The sequence below is a fragment of the Dendropsophus ebraccatus genome, chromosome 9, assembly GCF_027789765.1.
Source record: "Dendropsophus ebraccatus isolate aDenEbr1 chromosome 9, aDenEbr1.pat, whole genome shotgun sequence".
Classification (NCBI taxonomy): domain Eukaryota; kingdom Metazoa; phylum Chordata; class Amphibia; order Anura; family Hylidae; genus Dendropsophus; species Dendropsophus ebraccatus.
The window spans coordinates 25,245,956-25,268,715 of NC_091462.1; the positions used below are offsets into that span (position 1 = coordinate 25,245,956).

Genomic DNA, 22,760 nt, shown 5'->3' on the forward strand with positions numbered 1-22,760 from the left:
AATCCAGTTTTTTTAATAGAAGTAAATGACAAATCTTTGGTATTTGCTGGGACCAGTTGATTTGAAAGAGAAAAAAAAATAGGACGAACTTCCTTTAAGTCAAGACATCAAGTTCATGTTCCAAGAAAGAAAAACTTTTGATTTAAAAAAAGGAAGAAATGTTTCTTTGTGTCCCCGCGTCTTATAGGTCATTCAGTCCTGGTATGAAAATGAGATCCTGAGGTTTGCTGATCTGCAAACGAATAAATAATCTGAAGTCAGACACATTAACAAGGCGATTGTCTTTGGCCAACACTTTGTGTCATTCATCTCGCTGCACAATGACACCATAAAATTCTGCACTCGTACTTGGCTCCAGCGAGCGCGCTTGTAACACAGCCAAATGCTAGCTAAATGGCTTCTTATTGCATTGTAATAATTTGTTTCAGAACGCCACATGGCGAATGCTTGGCCTCAATGAAGGAGGTTATTGAAGGAAAAAAAAAAAAGTCCTCCAGCTGTAAAATGTCCAAGATCTGCATTGAAAGGGAAATAAGATCCTGAATAAGAGGGCAGTATTGTGAGAAGGGTAAATCTGCTGGGTGTTTGTTTCTCCTTCATTTAGGGTATGGTACCCTAAGTACACAAACCAAAATGTTTGGGGTAATAGACTCTGCCTAAAATCTACTGCGGTCACTGGGTCTCACAGCCAAGCGGATGGGTGATAAATTCTAGATCAGTAGGGATCTGCCCACCGATATTGTCAAAATGATGTACTATAGGCACGTGTCCAGTCAATGTCACAATTAAAGGGATTTTCGTGCTAATAAAAGCAAATAAAAGTACCTAAACCTGACTATGCCCATCTGGTAATGCCGCCAAAGATGAGAAGAAAGTCAAGCATCAGCCTCGCATAACGTGCACAAGAGCAGTTTTGCTGTGAAATGACTTCAAGGGGCCTTTTACACGGAACGGTTATCTGCAAGAAGCGTTGCTAGAAAAATGCTCCTTTGGCCGATAATCATTCCGTGTTAAAGTGGCAGCCGTCAGCCAAGGAGCAGAGTACTTGTACTTGATCGTAGCTCTCATTCGCCCTCGCCCCACCAGGGAGCACCAGGGAGCAGGGGGACAGAAAAAACATTTTTTTTTTGTTTTTATTTTATTAGTTTCCCTCCTCCTGTTCAGACTTGCCAGTAAATCTGGTGTCTTTTCCAGGGGGGTGGGGGGTATGGTGGTATTGGTCAGGTCTGGTGTCGCCAATAGGTGCGTGAAGATGGGGCGTCTTCAGGTTTAGTGCCTAGGGCAGCAGCAGCTGTTAATACAGCCCTGCCCCCCGCTGGATAGAATCTGCAGCTCACTGGGATGACTTGCTACGGAGGCACCTGGTGTTGGCTGGAGGAGATGGCCGTTAAGGAGGAGGCACGGAGGAGAGGGGCTGCCGGGTGGATGCTTTTCAATTCTCGGCATGTGCATATTCAATCTCTCGCCCAGTCACCCTGGATTTGTGGCAGAGAATGGATTTGGCTCTATGAAGGTGAAAGGAGCTCCAGTGCCACTCGGAAGTGAAAAATATGGGGGAGATTTATCAAACATGGTGTAAAGTGAAACTGGCTCAGTTGCCCCAATCAGATTCCATCTTTCATTTTCCAAAGAGTCTGTGAGGAATGAAAGGTGGAATCTGATTGGTTGCTAGGGGCAACTGAGACAGTTTCACTTTACACCATGTTTGATAAATCTCCCCCTATTATCTGCATTGGCCACACATCTTCCTGTGTAAATGGGATCTATGGTCGAAAGCCATGTAAGGACCCTTAATGTAAGGGTCTTCTTCACAGTCCCATATGGGGCCACGCAAGGATGCAGATGAGCACTAATCAGAAGGCATGATCAGTCGCACTGCCAAGGCCGCACAAATGATCTCTGCATCTTCATCAATGTATATTTAGCTGTCTAATCTTTTATGTACCTCCTCGGGCCCCGTCACATGTAGCTTTATTGCAAATAAATTAGTAAAATCTCATGACTAGACATCTCACTAGAGATAACAAACTTCAAGCACAATCTGGTTAGCCCAAACCTAAACTCTTGGTATTGGACTACCGCTACAGCTCTAGGGAGTCCTGGAAAACACGGATACAGCCTATGGCCTATGGCTGGTTCCATGTTTTCCAGACAGGTTTCAGGCTAACCCGATTGTGCTTGAAGTTTATCCATCTTTAGTCACTAGCTCTCACAAGATCAGCGCACTACGCCGGTTGTCCTCTTGTTCGTGAACTGTATGGCTTGCTTTCCACTTAGGCTTTAGCCCTGTTCTCTAGAATACAATCCTATTGGGTAGAACAGGTCACTGTCTCCTGCTAGATCAAACAAACTCTTCCGCTGCTGCTTCCATCATCTTCTCACACTCCTTGAAATAAATTTTACTATTCGGAATGCCTCAATGGTCCATGGCTGGACTATTACAATGATAGGGCTTGTCTGCTATGTACAGATGAAGGTCACACGAGTATGAAGTCAGACATTACATTTAGCCGGGTCACACACATATGTCTTTTGTTAGTATATTACCGACTTCCAGAAAACACATTTAATCCATTCCCACTTGTAATTTATAGAAGTAGAACATATGATGTCTTTTATTAGCACAAGAACATTGCTGGATCGAGTATTTCATAGAACCAGACACATTCTAACTTCTCGGAGTTATTGAGGCTGGCCTCCCATGAGGACCATATACAAACTGCACAGAGCAAATGTCTTACAATGTTAGCCGGGGGGGCTCTGAGAGTCATACAGTGTCTGTAGTATCCAGTGTGCTGTGTATATGTACTGGTCGGTAATATAAGATGTGGTTTTATGAGCACTTATAATATCCGCTTTGTGTGGTTCAGCTCTGACAGCAGCTGCAGGACGGGGGAAGCTGGAGGTTTGCGAGCTGCTTCTTGACCATGGAGCCATCTTGTCCCGAGTGAACAGACGCGGCATCTCTCCACTGTTTTGTGCTGTACGACAAGGACATTGGCAGGTAATGTAACACAAAGTACTACTGGGACCTTGCTGATGTCTTGGGCAGACTGAATATTAAAAGGGTTGTTCAGGGTTGATAACCAGTGGTATGCATTGAAGAGAGTCCCATAGCAAAGGTTAAAATCCCATCATGGTGCCACAGAAGGAACTGGTGTTCAATCATGGGCCAATTCCTTTCCCCTTGTCTGCTATCAGTGCAGTTTATGTGGAGCTGGTAGTGCGATAGATTTGTCATTTACTTAAAATATCTCAAGTCTTTCAGTACGTATCAGCTGGTGTATGCCCTGCATACAATACAATGTGTTGTATTCTTTCCAGTCTGACACAGTGCTCTCTGCTGCCACCTCTGTCCGAAACAGGAACTGTCCAGAGCAGTAGAAAATCCTCTTAGAAAACTTTTCCTGCTCTGGACAGTTCCTGACACAGACAGCGGTGGCAGCAGAGAGCACTGTGTCAGACTGGAAAGAATACACCACTTCCTGCAGGACATACACCAGATTATAAGTACTGGAAGACTTGATTTTTTTTTTTATCGACGTAAATTACAAATCTCTGGCACTTTTTGGCACTAGTTGATTTGAAAGATTTATTTATTTATTTATTTTGCTGGGGTGCCCCTTTAACAAAAAGTAGGTCTAAAACTTTATGAACACAAATTTGTTTTGGGCTTTGTTCCCACAACGTCTTTTTGGGTGAAAAAAAATTATTTTTTTTTGTTATTATGGCGGTCGTTAATAACGATCATGACTTACCACTCTCGTTATTAAAAAATAATCCTTTATATACAAAAAGTATAAATTCATGAGGCGAAAAAAATAAATAAATAGCGTAGCCCATAAAGAGTATTAAGATTATGATGATATGAAGGAAAAATTCAATTCCCACATTCTTGGCAGTGCAGGAATTTTATCTTTTCTTTAAATGATTTTCCAAGTTCCTTAAATATCTTTATGGCCTAAGTGTAATAATAACAAACTGCATAGCTGATGGCTGTTTGCAAAGTTTTAAAATCATATTTTTCCTTCAATCTCAAGAAAGAGCAGTAGAGGCCTGGCTAGACTGATGTCCAGGACTTAGGGCCCTATTCCACTGGACGATTATTGTTCAGATTATCGTTAAGTCGTTTGAATCTAAGCGATAATCATTCGGTTGAATAGCAGTTAACGATTAACGACCGAACGAGAAATCGTTGATCGCTTAATAAGACCTGGACCTATTTTTATCCTTGCTTGTTCGCAAATCGTTCGCACTGAATAAGACGTCGTTCGGTCGTTTGCAGTAGTGATGAACGCAATAGGGACAACAAGACGACCGCAAGAACGATCATAAGTAACGATTATGGTTCCATGTAAATGGGTGAACGATTTCAGGTCTTTTGCAATAGCGGTCGTTTGAGATCGTTTATCGTTAACAATTTTGTGAACTATAATCGTCCTGTGGAATAGGGCCCTTAGTGATGAAGTTATGCAGGGGAGGGGGGAGGTATACATGCTGCAGTTCACCACACCCTCAATGTCAAAAATTAATTCATACTGTAAGCTTAGAAGTAAAACATGATTTTATAACTTTGCAAAACGGATATCATTGGTTTTATCCCCCTATCCGCTGTCTGGCCATGTTGCTTTTGCTATAGAGCTGACATAGTCCCTTTAAACCTTTAAAAGATTTTGTAATTTTACAAAACCCCTTGTGCCTTGATCAAGATCCATGCACACAAGAGTGTTCTTTTTTTTCTTTTAAAGGGGTTGTTCACCAATTTCTTTCAAATCAGCTGGTGCCAGAAAGTGGCAGAGATTTTTAATTTACTTCTTAAAAAAAAAAAAAAAAATCTCAATTATTCCAGTACTTATCAGCTGCTGTATGTCCTGCAGGAAGTGGTGTATTCTTCTCTTATAGAAGTAAATTACAAATCTCTGGCACCAGCTGGTTTAAAAGAATTTTTTTTGTGGATTACCCCTTTAAGGACTTAGATTATCCCAGTAATCCCTATCTGTCTAATTCCAGTTATTAAAGGGTTATTCCTATTATACCCCATCCCACCTCGAAGGGCACATAAAAAGAATAATGTATATATACTATACTTATGAACTAAGAAAAAGTAACCTTGGCATTTAGTTCCTCCTAAAAAGACTAGAACTAATGTATTCAGGGTCCCCGAAAGCTCCACCAAAAAGTGGTCAAATAATATTAAGCACAAGAGGTCTGTGAATAGACTGGAAGACGCGGTCATAGAAATTCTAATGAGATAGTCTGGCCCATTGTGTCCGCGCAGAGACCCCTTTGCCTTTTCCTTTTTCTATTTATCCTCTTCTAGTGGAGACGGCTATTCACGACACTTCATACAGTCACAGGACAATGCACAATGGCCGCTATACAACGCCTACTATGTTATAGTATGAGATTCTGATCGGCCCCCAGCCAGTCACCATAACCATTAGCCGCTCTCTACAGCTTGTCACATTTTGAGCATAAACTCTAATTTCCTGTTTCTTATAAGAGTATTTTACTTGGGCTGATAAACTAAGTAATGCGTGGGGGTCATGGGGCTTTAATTCTGGATTTAAAAAAATAAATAAAATCATATTTAGAGGATTTACGATTCACTTTAAAGGCGATTTCCTATTGCCCTATTTTATCTACTTTGTGGTTTTAATTCTTTATCCTTGTCATGCTCACTGCTTGGCAACGTTCCGTTTATATGCGGAGGTTACGGATCTGTACAGACCTAATACGGTTTAGTTTGGAGTCCATTGAGATTTATCAAACATGGTGTAAAGTGAAACTGGCTCAGTTGCCCCTAGCAACCAATCAGATTCCACCTTTCATTCCTCACAGACTCTTTGAAAAAATGAAAGGTGGAATCTGATGGTTGCTAGGGGCAACTGAGCCAGGTTGGATGCAGCTCTAAGGCTCCCTGGAAAACATGGATACAACCATAGGCCCTTGGCTGTATTCATGTTTTCCAGGACTCCCTAGCTGCATCCAACTTCCTCAGCCACCGGTAATCAAATGCTGCACACTCCGGTTCGGACTAGAAGTCCAAATAGACCCTTTTTTTTCCCATTGATTCTTCAGCAATATGGGGGGCATAAATTAGAGGGGGGTCTAACTATTCCATATACAGAATTATACTTGTGTTCTAAGCTTGTCTTTTGTCTATGTGAATGCTGAACCATGTAATCCTCCTGGGGTCCTTAGCTCTGTTGTTCGCACCGTTCCTAAGGTTGCAGCATCCATTGGGGGTTGGTTGTATAATATATTTCCATCCATCCCGAGTCAATAGACGGTATACGGCTATATCGCAGCTTTTTCCTGCAGTTGGCCGCCCTCTTCTGATGTGTGATTTCTCCCCTCACTCTCCGCAGGTTGCCAGGCTGCTCATGCAGCACGGCTGTGATGTGAATCTGTGTGACAAGCAAGGCAGGACTCCTCTCATGGTCGCTGCGTGTGAGGGGCATTGTGGTACCGTGGAGTTCCTTCTGTCAGAGGGTGAGAAAATGTCTTCTCTGTAAAGAAATGTAAAGCAACAGGACAATACCATAAAATCCTGAGTCACTCACTGGGTCTGGGATCTGGGAGCGGGAGAAGGGTCATGGTGGGAAAATGTATGTATTATAATATGCCGCATGGAGTCAAGTAGATATTAATTTAACAACTGGTCATACATTGCTGCTTTAGGATGTCAGAACATAATTGCTATTCACTTCAGTAGCTAATTTATCCAGTATTCATCCTTCTTCAATAGGCAGTGTCAACACTGACACCTTCTGGCAGGGCTCAGGTTTTGCATGGTGGCAGAGTAAACGTCTTCATATGTGTGCATAGATTCTGGATTTCTTTTATTTAAAAAAAAAAAAATTATATATTTTCAAATTGCACTGCTTGGGGCTGGGATTTTAGGAGAGCGGAGTGTTACTTTATTATATAGCAGCAGGGATAATGGCCATGATGAGTCTTACACTCCTCTCTAATGGTCTGTGCTCATCTGCTCACCTACAGGTAGTAAGATAGAGGAAGAAAAGGTAACACAACTGCCAGGATCTGACTACAGACAGAATCTTTATGTAGTCTGTAACCATAGAGACACATAGGGCTTTGTTAGGGGCTGTGTACACAATATATGGTTGGTTTAGGGGGTCATGGTCAGATCACACTAATTTTCAAAATGAAAATTTTATAAACATTAAAATATATATATATATATATATATATATATATATAATTTTCAATGTTTTAAAAAAATTATTTTGAAAAAATAAATTATATACAGTGTATATAGATATAGTTTTTTTTTTCTATACATCGTATACATTAGATTCTTCCAAACAGCAAATCTTCCTAGTTGTCCATGTATATTGAAGAAGATGATTCATCACAAAGCTCATTTACTGTTCAGGGGGTTAGGAAAGCTGTGTGATAGCCATATTAGTTGTTGTCAAGATTTTTAAGGAACAGATTTATGCAAAAAAGAGGCTTAATAGAATTGCTAAGAAAGTAAAAGAAGACACAACTACTTGTGTTCAGTGTCCTAACACGCTAACATGATGCTGCGTTCTTCTCTCCAGGGGCGGACATTGCAGCGCTGGACAAAGAAGGTCTGACTGCTCTCAGCTGGGCTTGCCTCAAGGGCCACAAAGCCGTCGTCCAGTGCTTAGTAGAGAGAGGCTCAACCATTGACCAGATGGATAGAAACGGGCGCACGCCGCTGGACTTGGCTGCTTTCTATGGAGACGCGGAGATCGTAAGTGAATAAATAAATATACAGATACGTTGAAAGGTCCGGTTGATAGATTAGTCTTTCACCGTTGTTTAGGCAACACTCCAGAGCTATAAACACATGGATCCGGCTACTGGAAGCTATAAGTAATCCTATATTTACATACGGTGCGGATGGCAGCCCTCCGCATTCCTGCCCTAATGGCTCCGGCAGTACCGGGAATACATGCCATGCATTTTAAAGAGGACTGTCCTTTATATCCTCATACAGGCGGATGAGCACTTGCTTTGTTAGTCTTGATAGAAGGTTATCTCTCTCTCTCTCCCTGGGAGCAGCAGATATTATGCAGAAGGCTACATTCCTCGCGCTGACATCACACACACGTCTACAGGTTTGGAGATTACACCCTCCCTTCCTCGCATTTGCACGGAGAAGGATGATAAGAAGTGGAATTTTTTTTTTTTTTTTTTTTTTTTTGCAGCTTTTCATAAATCTGGGTGTTAGTTACAGATGTTTTGCCCATCGCCTGTTGTGATGGATGGTGGATTGGCGCTTTTATTTTGTGCCAATGTGTGAGACACGTGGATGAGTTCCAGGATGGGAAGGCTTATGTTATCACCTCTAGCCTTGCTGCTTCACATTAAAAGATAACTGCTGGTTGTATCCAATCACAGCAAATGGCTGTAATATGACTGACTACACTGTGCACTTAAAGGGCGACTCCAGCTGAAATCATCTTACTCATAAGAATGCAAAGTGATGATAGTCTATTAGCTCTTAAATGAATGAGTAGATTTGGACAAAATCCAAGTAGTCAATACACTTCAAGACATAGAGCACTATTCCACGGGACGATAGGGCCCATAACCTCTGACTTCAGTGAACTTCACTTAAAGGTTCTGCCTAGTTTTGCAAGCAATTTTTGTTTTTCTTGTAATCCATCTAAAATGAGAAAAAAATTAAGCAAATTTGAAAACAGACTACAAACAAACCCATGTAGTCTGATCCAGTCACATTGCTATCTATGTTACTTCTTGTTAACTAACTAAATGAATGTTAGCAAAAAAAAAAAAAAAAGGTAGGAAATGAAAGAGAGTATAACTGCAGGTTCAGACTACGCAGAGTTTATTTGTAGTCTGTTCCCATGGAAACACATTGGTCTGCATTGAAGACCATTGCATACACACAACACTAGGATTTTTCATTACAACATTTTTGTTCTAGTTCCAGAGTTGTGCCATGTGATTGAAGTCCTTCATCCTGACATCAGATTTGTGATTTCTCCAGCACACATCACAATGCCATTGAGGTCTATGGAACACATAGCACTGTTTAGTTTATATCTGTTTAGTGCTGTGAAATAATATATGGTACCTTTGTTTTCTTTTCATCCTGTTTTGTTCTCTGATCTGTTTAGGTGCAGTATTTGGTTGATAACGGAGCTATGATTGAACACGTGGACTACAGCGGGATGAGGCCTCTGGATCGTGCTATCGGCTGTAGAAACACTGCAGTTGTTGTGACTTTGCTCAGAAAAGGAGCCAAATTAGGTAAAGATTGTAGCTATAAAACATTGCTTTACACAGTTGTTAAAAAGGTATACCATTCAAACATAACTTTTAATATGTTGCTGCCCATGATGAGACTAACAATTTATTCCATACTTGTCAATATGTATTCAGTCTCCTTTCCCCAGTTCTAAACTTCTGCTTTCTGCTAAAGCCACAAAAAACTGTGTGAGCTTTTCACTCCATCTCTTCTTCGTCCCCCCTCCCTTCTGAGAGAGATGATGTATCTGCAACATTGTAGCTTCTTTGTAATGCAGGGAGGGTTATTCTAGAGGTCAAGTTGCTAATGAACTCACTGTAATTAAAGGGGTACTCCAGCGGGAGGGCAATTTTTTGCTGGGACCGGGGAGGAGGTGGATGATGGATAAGACGTCCACTCACCTCCCCAGTTCCAGTGGCGTGAAGGAGGCCGGATCCGTTTCAAGTCCGCTCAGATCCCGCCTCTGTCACTGAGTGGCTGAGCGGACCTGAGTTGTCACGTCTCGGGCCCGCGTCAGACACGCGGAAGCGGCCGGTAACCAGGCACCGGAGTAACGCGATGCGGGACCCGCTGCTGGAAGGGGAGGAGAGTGGACATCTTTTCCCTCAGCCACCTCCCAGCAAAATGTGCCCCCCCGCTGGAGTACCCATTTAATCCTTCCGGCATTACAAAGAAGCTACAATGTTGCAGATACAGCTAGTCAAGGACTTGTTTACATCAGCCATCTCTGAAGGGCGAAGGGGGAGACAGAAAAGCTCGTTTTCAGCAGTAAGCAGCGGCTCAGAACTGGGGAAAGGAGACTGAATAGATAATAAGTATGGAAGGAATTGTTTGTCTCACCATGGGCAGCAACACATCAAATGTTTGAGTGGAATACCTCTTTAATGGGACCTAATTTATTAAAAGGGCAAGGATGAGTGATCTATATTGGAATCATGGTGATTGAGGTAACAGCTAATGGAAGGGACCTCACAGCTTGCCTTGTAGTTCGGCAGGGACTGTGATGTAATAAATAAAGGCTGAGCCACTACTAGAAGTACAGAGCTGTGTCTGGTAAAAAATAAAGTGAGCAGAGAGGCCCCTTCCATCAGTACAGTGACCCCCTCACCAATCTCATGCTATAGCCTATAAGGGTGACGGTACACCTTCATTAGCTGTCAGCCAACAGTTGTCTCTCCTAATCCACCTGTTCACATCAGCATTCACCATGGCCATATGGTCATGGGGTAAGCAAGTTAAAGGGGTTATCCAGTGCTACAAAAAAAATGGCTACTTTTCCTCCTCTATTGTCTCCAGGTCAGGTGTGATTTGCAGTTAGGTTCCATTTACTTCAATGGAACTGAGTTTGAAACCCCACCCAATCTGGAGACAAGAGAGGGGGAAAAGTGGCCATGTTTTTGTAGCGCTGGATAACTCCTTTAAAATCTGACATGTCCAGCCCTTTTGTCCCCTGACATCATCTGATGCCGCCATGCACCTTAAAGAGTTGGCCAGTCCCACCGGAGTTGCTGGGGGTCACCTGACTTTTGTCAAAAGAGTATGAGGACCTTAAGGATAGGTCACCACTGTTATAGTCCCAGAGACATGACAGTATACATAGTCCTCTCTGTGTACCAGAAATAAATGCAGCTGATAAATGGGAATGGCCATGACTGACATAAATGACGCTCCAGAAACGACAATCCTGTCTTACTCATGTTTTTGTTAATGGTCCGGCTTCCTGACATGGTCTATAGCCGGTGATGAACGACGCGTTTCATCAGGATCTCAGACACGCAGATAGTCCCATTATACTCTATGTACCCTTCTTGTTTATAGACGCCAAGATCACAATGCTGGAATTAGTCAAACTAGCTGACATAAGGCTTCATTTAGAGGAAGTTGGTGTCATTTCCTTCTCGGGCTTCCTTATTGTATTAGAGACATCTGTTGTATCCTACTAGACTCAAATAAATGCCCTCTTCACCTCCATGTGTGTAAGGAAGCATTACGTATTCAGGTCAGATGATGGATCTTAGCACACAACTGTCCAAGCTGCCATTTTGAAGTTGCACCTTTATTTCCTTATAGCACCTGTATGCTATACACAGTACATCTTTCTTGCTGCTGGGTGTTGGCTTAGCTGGTTAACAGATCCTAGATATCTCGCTAGGCTTATCATGTCTATAAGGGGACACCAGCAGTGCGGCAGGTCAACCTGGGTTACAGATACAGCATGGCTTGCCATGCCAAAGAGGCCAACTGGGCTGGTGGTGTGGAAGACACTAAAAGCAGGAATGTTGACTTTTACATAAAATAGGGGGATCCCCAGCCAAACAAGGTCATGTGCCATAAATAGAGTTTTAAGTGTATATATTTTATTTTTATTATTATTATTATTATTTATTTATATATATATATATATATATATATATATATATATATATATATATATATATATATATATATATATATATATATATACATACAAAAATTTTTGTGTCCTGGTTACTGGCAAACTATACACACTTTGTCTGACTTTGTTTCAAACTCTTGTATTGGTTACAAGCTTGTGTAGTCGTAGTCTGAGTTCTGCCTTTATCACATCCATGTTTTTTCTTTTTATAGGGAATGCAGCATGGGCAATGGCAACATCCAAACCAGACATCCTGATTATTCTCCTGCAGAAGTTGATGGATGAAGGCAATATATTGTACAGAGTAAGTTGTTAACTGAATGCCACAACAATACCAGAATTATAATAGTGAAGTTAGCTAATAGAGAATCTACTAGGTACAAACTACTGTCCATGTAGATAAAACATTAAGAACTTACTGAGCTCTCATTGGATGTGGCCATAATGGCTGCTAAGAGAGTCTCGTGCTCTGGAGGACTCAGTATGTCCATTGGTTACATAAACTGCCTTTCAATTCCATTGGACAACATGTAATGCTTCATTTCGCCTGTGGTGGTGCTGTGGAGAAATCCAACTCTTGCAATAACCACTGCAGATTACAGAGATCGCAGCATAAGGGCACCATGTGATTACCTTATTTTCCGGGGACCATTCTAACACACAAGAGAACGACCCCCCCAGAGGTTCTCAAACTGTCAGGCCTCCAAAATATAGGAAATACATTTTCTGAGTGCGGCAAACAATTGCTGTGAAAGCCGTATTACGTTTATTTGGGTCGTCTTCTTCCTGACATTGATTTTGTTTCCTGCAGAAAGGAAAGATGAAAGAAGCCGCGCAGAGATATCAGTACGCACTTAGAAAGTTTCCTCGAGAAGGATTAGGAGAAGAGATGAAAGCGTTCAATGAGCTGCGCGTCTCCCTCTACTTGAACCTGTCCAGATGTCGCCGAAAAATGAACGTAAGTGAAATAGTTGTGTGCTTTTTGCTACTTTTGACAGATGTTAAAGTAAAGTGCGTGACAAGTAAGAGAGCTTTATATGTAGTTTTAAACCACGGCACACAGCCATAGAAGTGTCCATAGGAATCCACTGAATTGTACACTTTTATTTGTTGTCAGTGCCTGGCCAGGTTGAGATGGAATGAATCCGATAGGGAAAAGCATGGCTTAGAATTTGCCAGTCCTGAATTAGAAAAAAAAAACATGTCTGCTTTCATTTGGAAACAGCGCCACACCTGTCCAATGGTTGTGCGTGGTATTGCAGCTCAGCTCCAATGAAGTGATTGCCGAGTTGCAATATCATACACATACTAGAGATAATGGAAAAGAGTAGTGGTCGGCACTTTCAAGAGTAAAAAACGTAGCTTTATTTTGTCATTTTAAAATCCATGTCACAAATCCAAAAATATGTACAAGGCACGATCTGACGCGTTTCTGGCACTCAGCCCTTAGTCATAGATAACGTGCATAAGACAAACATGTTACTTAAATAAGGGGGCCAGAGCCCTGGATCCTCCCCCACTCACACATGCTAGCTAATTAGCTAACTAATACAAGTCACTTGCTGGCTGCATATAACAAATGTAATCATATTAAAATACATCTAGAACATCATACATAAGTAAAATTTGCAGATCAGTAGTTTAATAACAGGTCTCGTCTATGATTAAGTCCTGCAGGAAAGGATGTACCCATCATGAGTATCCAAAAACCTTCACGGTGCAGGAGCTTCTGTTTTCTATCTCCACCCCGATCAGGGTCAAACACCCTTTCGAGGCCAGTGATGGTAAGCGTAGATACGTCCTCTGCATGAACTAAGGAAAAATGTTTAGATACATTAGAGGGGTTGCGTACTGTGGTATATTTAGCACCATATATATGCTCCCTCAATCTATCTTTTAGACGGCGGCTTGTGCAACCCACATACCCGACATTACATGCAGTACACTTGATGTAATACACGACCCATGTTGTATTACAGTTTATGTACGATCTAATAGTATGCATTTTATTGTCTACAGATTTATGAATCATTTTGTCATTAGTGATATAATCACAACATCCACATCTGGTGCCACTACATTTGTAGTTCCCTTTATAATGTAACCAGGTGGTGGGTTTAGATGTAGCTATATGGGAAGGTGACAACAATGTTCCTATTGTAGGGGGTCGTTTCGTAGAAAACCTACATCCCTTCCAAGAATATTTTTCAATTTTTCATCTTGGTATAGCACCGGAAGATATTCAGTGGGGGAATTCGTCCGAATTCGGAGGAATTGCTCCACTATGGAAGCGTTCACATTGGAAGCGAAGCAGCTTACATCCAGATTAAAAAGACGTGGCTATTGTGACAAAAATATAGAGCGAGCATTCACTAAAGTGAGGAATAGGGATAGAACTCAATTACTTCTCCCAAAAACCCCTGTTGTTATGCCTGAGAATAAAACTAATAACATTCCAACATTTGTTACCACATATTCCAAACAGTTTTATGCCGTACGTAACATCGTGAGTAAATATCTTCCGGTGCTATACCAAGATGAAAAATTGAAAAATATTCTTGGAAGGGGATGTAGGTTTTCTTCGAAACGACCCCCTACAATAGGAACATTGTTGTCACCTTCCCATATAGCTACATCTAAACCCACCACCTGGTTACATTATAAAGGGAACTACAAATGTAGTGGCACCAGATGTGGATGTTGTGATTCTATCACTAATGACAAAATGATTCATAAATCTGTAGACAATAAAATGCATACTATTAGATGGTACATAAACTGTAATACAACATGGGTCGTGTATTACATCAAGTGTACTGCATGTAATGTCGGGTATGTGGGTTGCACAAGCCGCCGTCTAAAAGATAGATTGAGGGAGCATATATATGGTGCTAAATATACCACAGTACGCAACCCCTCTAATGTATCTAAACATTTTTCCTTAGTTCATGCAGAGGACGTATCTACGCTTACCATCACTGGCCTCGAAAGGGTGTTTAACCCTGATCGGGGTGGAGATAGAAAACAGAAGCTCCTGCACCGTGAAGGTTTTTGGATACTCATGATGGGTACATCCTTTCCTGCAGGACTTAATCATAGACGAGACCTGTTATTAAACTACTGATCTGCAAATTTTACTTATGTATGATGTTCTAGATGTATTTTAATATGATTACATTTGTTATATGCAGCCAGCAAGTGACTTGTATTAGTTAGCTAATTAGCTAGCATGTGTGAGTGGGGGAGGATCCAGGGCTCTGGCCCCCTTATTTAAGTAACATGTTTGTCTTATGCACGTTATCTATGACTAAGGGCCAGAAACGCGTCAGATCGTGCCTTGTACATATTTTTGGATTTGTGACATGGATTTTAAAATGACAAAATAAAGCTACGTTTTTTACTCTTGAAAGTGCCGACCACTACTCTTTTCCATTGTCTGCTGCTGTTGAGGATTTGGATGCCTCTAGGTCGTGGCACTAGCCAGGTGAGCTGAATGAATTTTCTTTGCTATTGCACATACTAGAGATACTATGGATCCATATTCATCCAATTCTATGCATCCACCTAAAGCAGCCGTTGTTTGGTCAAGTGTTGTCTTTGTGGAAGGGCAGGTGAAGGTCATGCTGATTGTTTTACAGGAAGAAGCAGGTACAGCACTCTTACAGGAGCACTCACCTATCTTATGTGATGAGAAGGGGCCTCAGGTATGAGATCATTGTGCCCCAGTCTTGAGATTTTGCCTTGTTGGAATTGGATCATGCATTAATACACCTCACTAATATGTGTGCTATAATACTCCGTACCTTGTATTAACATTGTACCTGGATGTGGTTGCGTTTCTACAAAATACTTTAAACCTAAGAACTAAAATGATTATCATCTTCTCTTAATAGGACTTTGGCATGGCTGAGGAGTTTGCATCCAAGGCTCTAGAGCTGAAACCAAAGTGCTATGAAGCTTATTATGCAAGAGCGAGAGCAAAGCGCAATAGCAGGTAAGTTGTGTTTCTGTATGTATTAATATATAGTTTATGTGTACCTCAAAGGGATTATTGTAAAACTGGGAACCACCATGATCGCACAACTCTGCCTCTCATTCAGATGCATACGGTCATGTTAAGACCCACTGGGGACCACAACCCCTCAGTTGAATAAACTCTATCTAGGACGGAATTTTTGTAGCTTTGGGGTCACAGCCCGGGTGACAGTGGTGCCCGGTCATGACCAGAAATCACTGAGTAGCCCTAGCCTCAAGGCCCCAATACACTTAGCAAAAAAGTCAGCCAAACCGGCCAACTGGCTTGATGTCTGCGGAGGCTTCCTGACTGCTCTTATATTTTGGGGGAGAGACCGATTGGACATAAGTCACAGATAGAAATGATAAAACAGCAGCAAAGTTCAGGTTCGCACGAACCCGAACCATCGGCATTTGACTCCCACTGCCTTCCCGTTCCGTGGGGAAGGTGGAGACAGCCCAAGTACCGCCTGGAAAACAGGGATACAGCCTAGGTAATAGACAGAGAAGTCTGGTGGAGGCTTACCCCTCCTCTCTCAGAACACATGTATGCTTGGCCAAGCTGAACCTTCATGTGTGTAGAGGGATTTGGAGAGACAGCTGTTTGCTGAACCCAAATTCTTTGAAGAAACATTGTGATGATGGAAGCTTCTGATGTGAGTGACCTTGCCAATGATTTAGATCTGTCCCTTTAACCTCATAATCCTGGCATCTGGCTGATATTATCAATCCTTCCACCTTAATACTGCAGCCAGATTGGCCGTTGTGATGGAATTATCTTGCGTTACGAGCTGCACTATGATTTACACCTGTTCCTCTTTGCTCTTTTGTAGACAGTTTGTCGCTGCTCTTGCCGATCTCCACGAGGCTTTGAAATTGTGTCCCAATAACCAGGAAATAAGGAGACTTCTGTCCCGTGTAGAAGAAGAGTTCAAACAGCATCAGAAGTCTCAACAGCAGAAGCAGTTCCAGCCACCTCCACCACCAAGCAATGACTCCGATCAAGAGGATGAGGCCATTGAAGAAACCCTAGACAGCCATCTGAATTTTGAGGAGCTTCAAGATGATGAATGTCCAACTTCTGACAAACTCTCTGCAAACAATAAGACACAAGATTTGGCAAACAATAATAAAATCCAGGAGCACAGTCATCAGAGATACCCTCCTGAATCTCCTGAAGAACTTCAAGGGAAAAATATATGCCTACAGCAAGCACTGGTACAGAGACCAACAAAGCAGGCACAAATAGTGAAAACCAACCAGCACATGAACTCCTTGCAGTCCATGTCAAGATCTGGGAATAGTTTTTCTACTCCAAAGAATTTAGTTCCTTCTAACTTGGTACCTGCAAGCCCACTTCCATTGAGACAGTCCTCCAACCAAGCCAGTTTCAGAGGTCCTAGTGTTGAGGTAACACATTCAGTGTCAGGGTCTCACCACAGCCCTGTGTACAGTGAGAAGCTTCCATCTGGGCATCCCATCCACAAGCAGTCGGGGGAAGTTATGCTACCATACAAGTCCTCCGGTTCCTTCGTATCTAAAACAGCAGAAAGATACGTTGGCCTCTCTCCACCTCGGGAGACCCAGTCCACTATCGAAAAGCCAATTGTGACAGAAAGCAAAAGGATAGCCTCACATGGCTTGACTTCAAGCAGTAGTTTTTCTGAAGGTGTTAAAGGACCCGATGTACGAAGCAAAGATAATAAGACCAGCCAAACTCTTAGTGCAACTGAGCATAGACCAAGGAACATACCCTTTATGGGAATCATGGACAAAGCAGCCAGATCCTTCCAGCAGACCTCTCAGTCTGGTCGAAGTTGGCAGAACCAGACAATGGATGTAAACACCAACCCTCCCGGGACTGTTCATACTGGAAATTTCTCTAGCAGACAGGCAAATGCTCACGGAAATCAAAACAAAACCATGCCAAATGTATATGGAGGCCTTAACCACAATGGGGTTTACTCTAAGGACACTGAGGAAGGGAAGAGTCCAGCCTCCAACCTCACCCAGGATCTTAGAGCGTCCAAGGCGGTTAGCCAGTCATACCAAGAAGCCATGTTGAGGTCCCAATCTCTCCTGGTTAAGGACCCCAATTTAAGCTCGTTGTCCTCTACAAAACCAAAGCGATCGTTCATAGAATCTAACGTGTGATCCCACGATTTAGGAAAAACTGACAGCAACTCATCATTGGCGGAGACAACTTTATTCCGCAGGTGCTATATTGAGCAGCAACCTCTTTGCTGCCCCAATGGCTGCACTCTTCCATCCAACAGTATAGATACTTTACTTCACTGTTGGCTGATTTTTTTATTTTTTTTATTTTCTTGGAGAAGCAGCAATAAAGCAAATGTCTTGTCGTTCCCGGGACCGACATTCGGGGAAAACTTGGTCCTCGCGTTAATGGAAAAGAAAAACATATCCTGGAAATAAAACATTCTCTTGGCTTTATCTTTCTAATGAACATGGTTGGAACAGGTGTGAAGATGTAGCCAAAAAGTTTGATAAGTGGCTGCTGGTCAGTGTCAATGGATAGGTCTGTGGTTAGCGCTATGGGTCGGGAGATATAGAGATAGAAGATTCCTTCTCCTTCACTGCCGGGTGCAGCTTATGGACTCCCAACAACTCTCCGCTACTTGGTCTTCAGAACATTACCAAATGACAATGTACAATGTGTATAAAGCTAAAACAAGAAAGCCTTGCCTGGAATTTAGGAATAAATCGCCCTTTATGCCTTCAACAATATGTAGAGAAACCAACAGCAACCAGATACAGCCCTCCTCCTTTATAATGGCTGTCCTCTATGTGTCACACAAGGTTTATTTTCATACGTATGTCAAAGTTTATTACATTATATAACATAGGACATGGTTATAATCATAGCAGAAAGCTATATAAAGTCAATCCAGACTAGTTACACATTGGGTTGACTGCTTTACTGGTGCATGAGTAAAAGGTGCTGTAGGCCATAGCGACTGGTTTGTCACTTTAAGGGGGTATTCTGGGATTAAAATATTGGCAGCTTATCCTTAGCTCGACCATAGACATTAGATTATTGGCTGAATGCTTAGTGGCCGTCAACCAAGGCTGGGTTTACATTTGTGTTGCACGCCTGACACCAATGGTGCCTGACAGATCCTCATTGACCTAATGGGGTCCTAATGGGGTTTGTTGGGCTTGCGGTATGGTGTCCTGAATACAACCTGCAACAAAGGATGTATTGCCATCCTTGGTATGGGCCTTGGGTCATATGGTAAATGTGGTGATCAGGATTAGAAAATATGGCTAATTTCTTTCAAAAACAATTGACTTCAGTTTATGTGTGATATTGCATTATTGGAAGAAGGCAGCTATGATTTTCTAATCCTGGATAACCCCTTTAAGATTTGAGCAGTGAGAATTTGACCACTAGGATCCTTACAATAGGGCTTGTGTATTACAGATGCATTTTTGTGCCCATAATTTAGTCTCACCATGGGTCAGGCCAGATGTCAGTGTGAAACCGGCCTTAAGGTAGAGGCAATGATGCGCCACAGTCCTTCTAACGTTCAACAGGGGTCACAGGATGGATCCTAAGGGTCGACCATCAGTGTTTTAGTCATGGTAAAAACCCCTTTAGGCCATCAGAGCAAAGCTTTGGTTGTAGGGATTACACTGTTTTTTTGTAGGGATTACACAGTTTGTCATCACTTTGTCTCAGGATTGCAGTGTAGCAGCGTTTAGTTTGAGGTGTAGTAGTTTTATGGGGTTGCATAAGACGCAGTTTCCTAGAGCAGATCCTAATAACTGGAATATCAGTGTTATACAATATTGTCATGGTGCCTTTAAAAAAAAAAAAAAAAAAAAAAACTATTTTTTCTGTGGTTAACTGTGTAAGATTATTCAGCAGCAGAGTATATTTATTGTGTGTTCAATTGGTGCCTTATATTACCACTTAAAGGGGACAAAGTGACCCTAACGTTAGTGTGTCCCCATCCAAAGTTTATATACTGTATGTGGGCAGTAGGGCAGATGATGGAAATTGTAGTCTGTCTTTGGGCAATAGGCGGACAATGATGGTTGTAGTCCGTCTATAGATTGCTAAATTTTTGTAAACCTGAGTTGACCATGAGCAGGGTGGCCGTATATAGCTATGTAAATGAGTGTTGTATTGTAATAACAGTCTCTGATGTATTTTATAGAGGGGTCATATTAGGTTGTAATATATTTTATGACCATGTAGTTGTTTTTTTTTCTTCCTATAAAATAACCAGAATTTGTTTCACATGTATATAATGTATAACTTTTTGTACGCTATACAATGGCCAAACATAGCATGCATTTTAAAGGCTTCAGCCATGCTGGTTTTTTGCACTGAGTTTAATATATAAATATGGCAAAATATCAGTCCTAACAGTTATCGCACTTTATTCTTGTTTTATATGAACACCTTTAAGGTGCTATCTTAGAGGATTATTGTACATTCAGAAACAAAAGGTACAGGGAGTATTGAATGTACAGGGGGATTGGTGATATTATTCGGAGGGCTATAAGCTTATACAGTAAGATGTTCCCATAGGCTAAGCAAAGCAGAGGCAGACAATTTGTGGGTTAAAACCTTGTTGTTCAGTAGAAACCAGTGATCTCATTAAAGCTTTAAAGGGAATCTGTTATCTCAATATAGTGCTAAAGTGTCAAGGAGGTGGAGCCAAGCTGTATCATGCACAACTGTTCCCTCCCTGCCTTGCCCGATTGATGTACTAGGCCTGGCCAGCACTGAGCCCTGTATGTCAATCAGTCAAGGTGGGGAAGGGGGAAGGCTTGCATGCTGTGGCTTGGCACCATCTTTTGACACTTGAGATCTGAGCATTATATAGAGCTTACAGATTTTCTTTAAAGTGAAAGTCCACATTTTAAGTAAGGCCACACAGGATAGAAATTCTGTAGCAGTTCCATATATCATCTTCAACAGGTCCATACAGTCAAATGGAACCGCTGCTCCATTCTCATGATCAATGGGGGTCCTAGCAGTCAGATCAATCAAACATGTGTTACCTATCAGATGGTTGGTAAAAACTCCTTTATGGTGCGTTCACACCTACAGGATCTGCAGCTGATTTTCTGCAGCAGATTTAATTTAAATAACTGAACACAGCATCAAATCTGCTGCAGATCTGCTGCAGATCCTGTAGGTGTGAACGCACCCTTAAGGTGAACCTGCCACAATGAAAATTCTTTGTAATTCATCAGCATCATGTTATAGAGCAGGAGAAGCTGAGCAGATTGATATATATCTTTCTGGGAAGAGATTCAGTATAAATTAATTGAAATCCCTGCCATATTATTCTTAAGAGTCCAGTGGGCGGGAGTTTTAATAAATATTTTCCTAAAATATATATATATCAATCCGCTCAGCTCTTTCTGCTGTATATAACATGGTACCTGTAGATTGGACTGGATTTTCAAGATGCAGGTTCCTTTTAGACCTACTTAGTGGACATTTGCTTTATGCTTCCCATGGACCTGATTATCCTAGATCCTGCCTATAATCTAATGGTGGGGGAAGGGGTTACCAGTCCCAGACCAGGTAGCTTTTTTTATTGGAGATCAAACCAACAAGTTTATTTCTACGACCGGCTTTACTGAGAAACTGCAGGCGTTGTGTTCTTGTCCTGGGGCAGAAAGTTCTCATTAGGATTATTTTTGGTTTCTTCCTGCTTTTTTCCTAGTTGTTTTACACGTCCGCACTCTGTGTATGTATATAGCTGAATTGTTTAGGCTTCCTGCTACATTGTTAAGACAATATGTACCTGTAGTATGTCGGGTTCAGTAAAATAATGTTAACAAGACATTCGCCAGTACAGTATGTTACCATGTCCCTATATAGCTTATTTATTTTTTACCATTATTTCCTTTCTCTTCCTTCAGTCTGTAACTGTCCTTTGCACATCTACTGTATTTCCTTAAGGAATTAAAAATGTATCATTTTATATGATAAAACTGTGTGATTGGATTCCATCGATCTGTGATGTAGCCGGTTAAACAAAACTGGCGGTCTAGTCTCTGGAGCCCGGAATGGTGGTACTTATTACTATAAGTTGAAAACAATTTTACTTGTCTTAGGGCAGTGATGGCTAACCTTGACACTCCAGCTGTTGCAAAACTACAATTCCCATCATGCTTTAACAACCAAAGATATGGCTTTGGCTGCCCAGCTATCATGGGAATTGTAGTTTTACAACAGCTGAAGTGTCAAGGATAGCCATCATTGTCTTAGGGTCTGCAGTGTACAGCGTTCAGCTGTCCAGGCATGATGGAAGTTGTAGTTTTGCAACAGCTGAAGAGACACAGGTTGGGGAACATTTAGAGGCATGCCACTGTGTACCCGACTGTTGAAAAGCTACAATTCTCATCATGCCTGCATAGCCAAAAAGTGTGCATGTCTGATGGGAATTGTAGTTATGCAACAGCTCAAAGATGTGCACCCCTGCTAAACCAAGTGTGGTAAAATCCACCTTACTCATAGGTAGGAACCTACATAAATGGTTACTGATAGATACTGATTGTAGGTTACATGATTATGTCTTTTCTGTATACTTTTATAGTTGCATCGAGAACCCGGACCTCACATAGGTCTGTTGAAGTTCACCTGGATCCATATTGAACCCTATGGATAGAGATGATAAAACATCGGAAAACTTTAGGTTCTATCGAACTCAAACCTTGTAGAACCTTCTGTATTTGATTCCCGATGCCTTCCCAGTCCGTAGGGAAGGAGGAGACAGCCCCGGTACCGCCTAGAATTCCGGGATTTAGCCTAGGTAATAGGCGGTACCCGGGCTGTCTCCTCCTTCCCCACGGACCGGGAAGGCATCGGGAATCAAATGTGGAAGGTTCAAGTTCGGTAGAAACTAAGATTTTCCGATGTTCGATCATCTCTACTCCTGGCCCCCACCCTCTGTGTCAGGATCACGTGTCCTCGGTCTCTTCAATGGGCTGGGTTGGCGCTTCTAACCCTGCCCACTGAAGTGAAGGAGGACACTGACAGCTGCTGCTGATAACTGCCTACCTCCCCCCAGATCACTGGCACTGTGTGCCCCC

At 41.9% G+C, this 22,760-nt stretch overlaps 1 protein-coding gene across 6 annotated transcripts in view; it reads left to right on the forward strand.

Annotated features, from left to right (window-relative positions):
* Nucleotides 1-21,634, forward strand: part of TANC1 (tetratricopeptide repeat, ankyrin repeat and coiled-coil containing 1) — a 190,287-nt gene extending 168,653 nt beyond the window's left edge. For 5 of the 6 annotated variants that reach the window (XM_069982737.1, XM_069982738.1, XM_069982742.1 and 2 more), the window contains 8 exons: nucleotides 2,871-3,004; nucleotides 6,372-6,495; nucleotides 7,572-7,747; nucleotides 9,141-9,273; nucleotides 11,879-11,970; nucleotides 12,478-12,624; nucleotides 15,560-15,660; nucleotides 16,514-21,634. In XM_069982737.1, the coding sequence (XP_069838838.1) occupies nucleotides 2,871-3,004; nucleotides 6,372-6,495; nucleotides 7,572-7,747; nucleotides 9,141-9,273; nucleotides 11,879-11,970; nucleotides 12,478-12,624; nucleotides 15,560-15,660; nucleotides 16,514-17,834 (2,228 nt within the window). In that variant the 3' untranslated portion in view covers nucleotides 17,835-21,634. Of the gene's footprint in view, nucleotides 1-2,870; nucleotides 3,005-6,371; nucleotides 6,496-7,571; nucleotides 7,748-9,140; nucleotides 9,274-11,878; nucleotides 11,971-12,477; nucleotides 12,625-15,559; nucleotides 15,665-16,513 lie in introns of those variants that run through there. The other variant, XM_069982743.1, reaches the window with a different exon arrangement.
* Nucleotides 21,635-22,760: the final 1,126 nt, after the last annotated feature.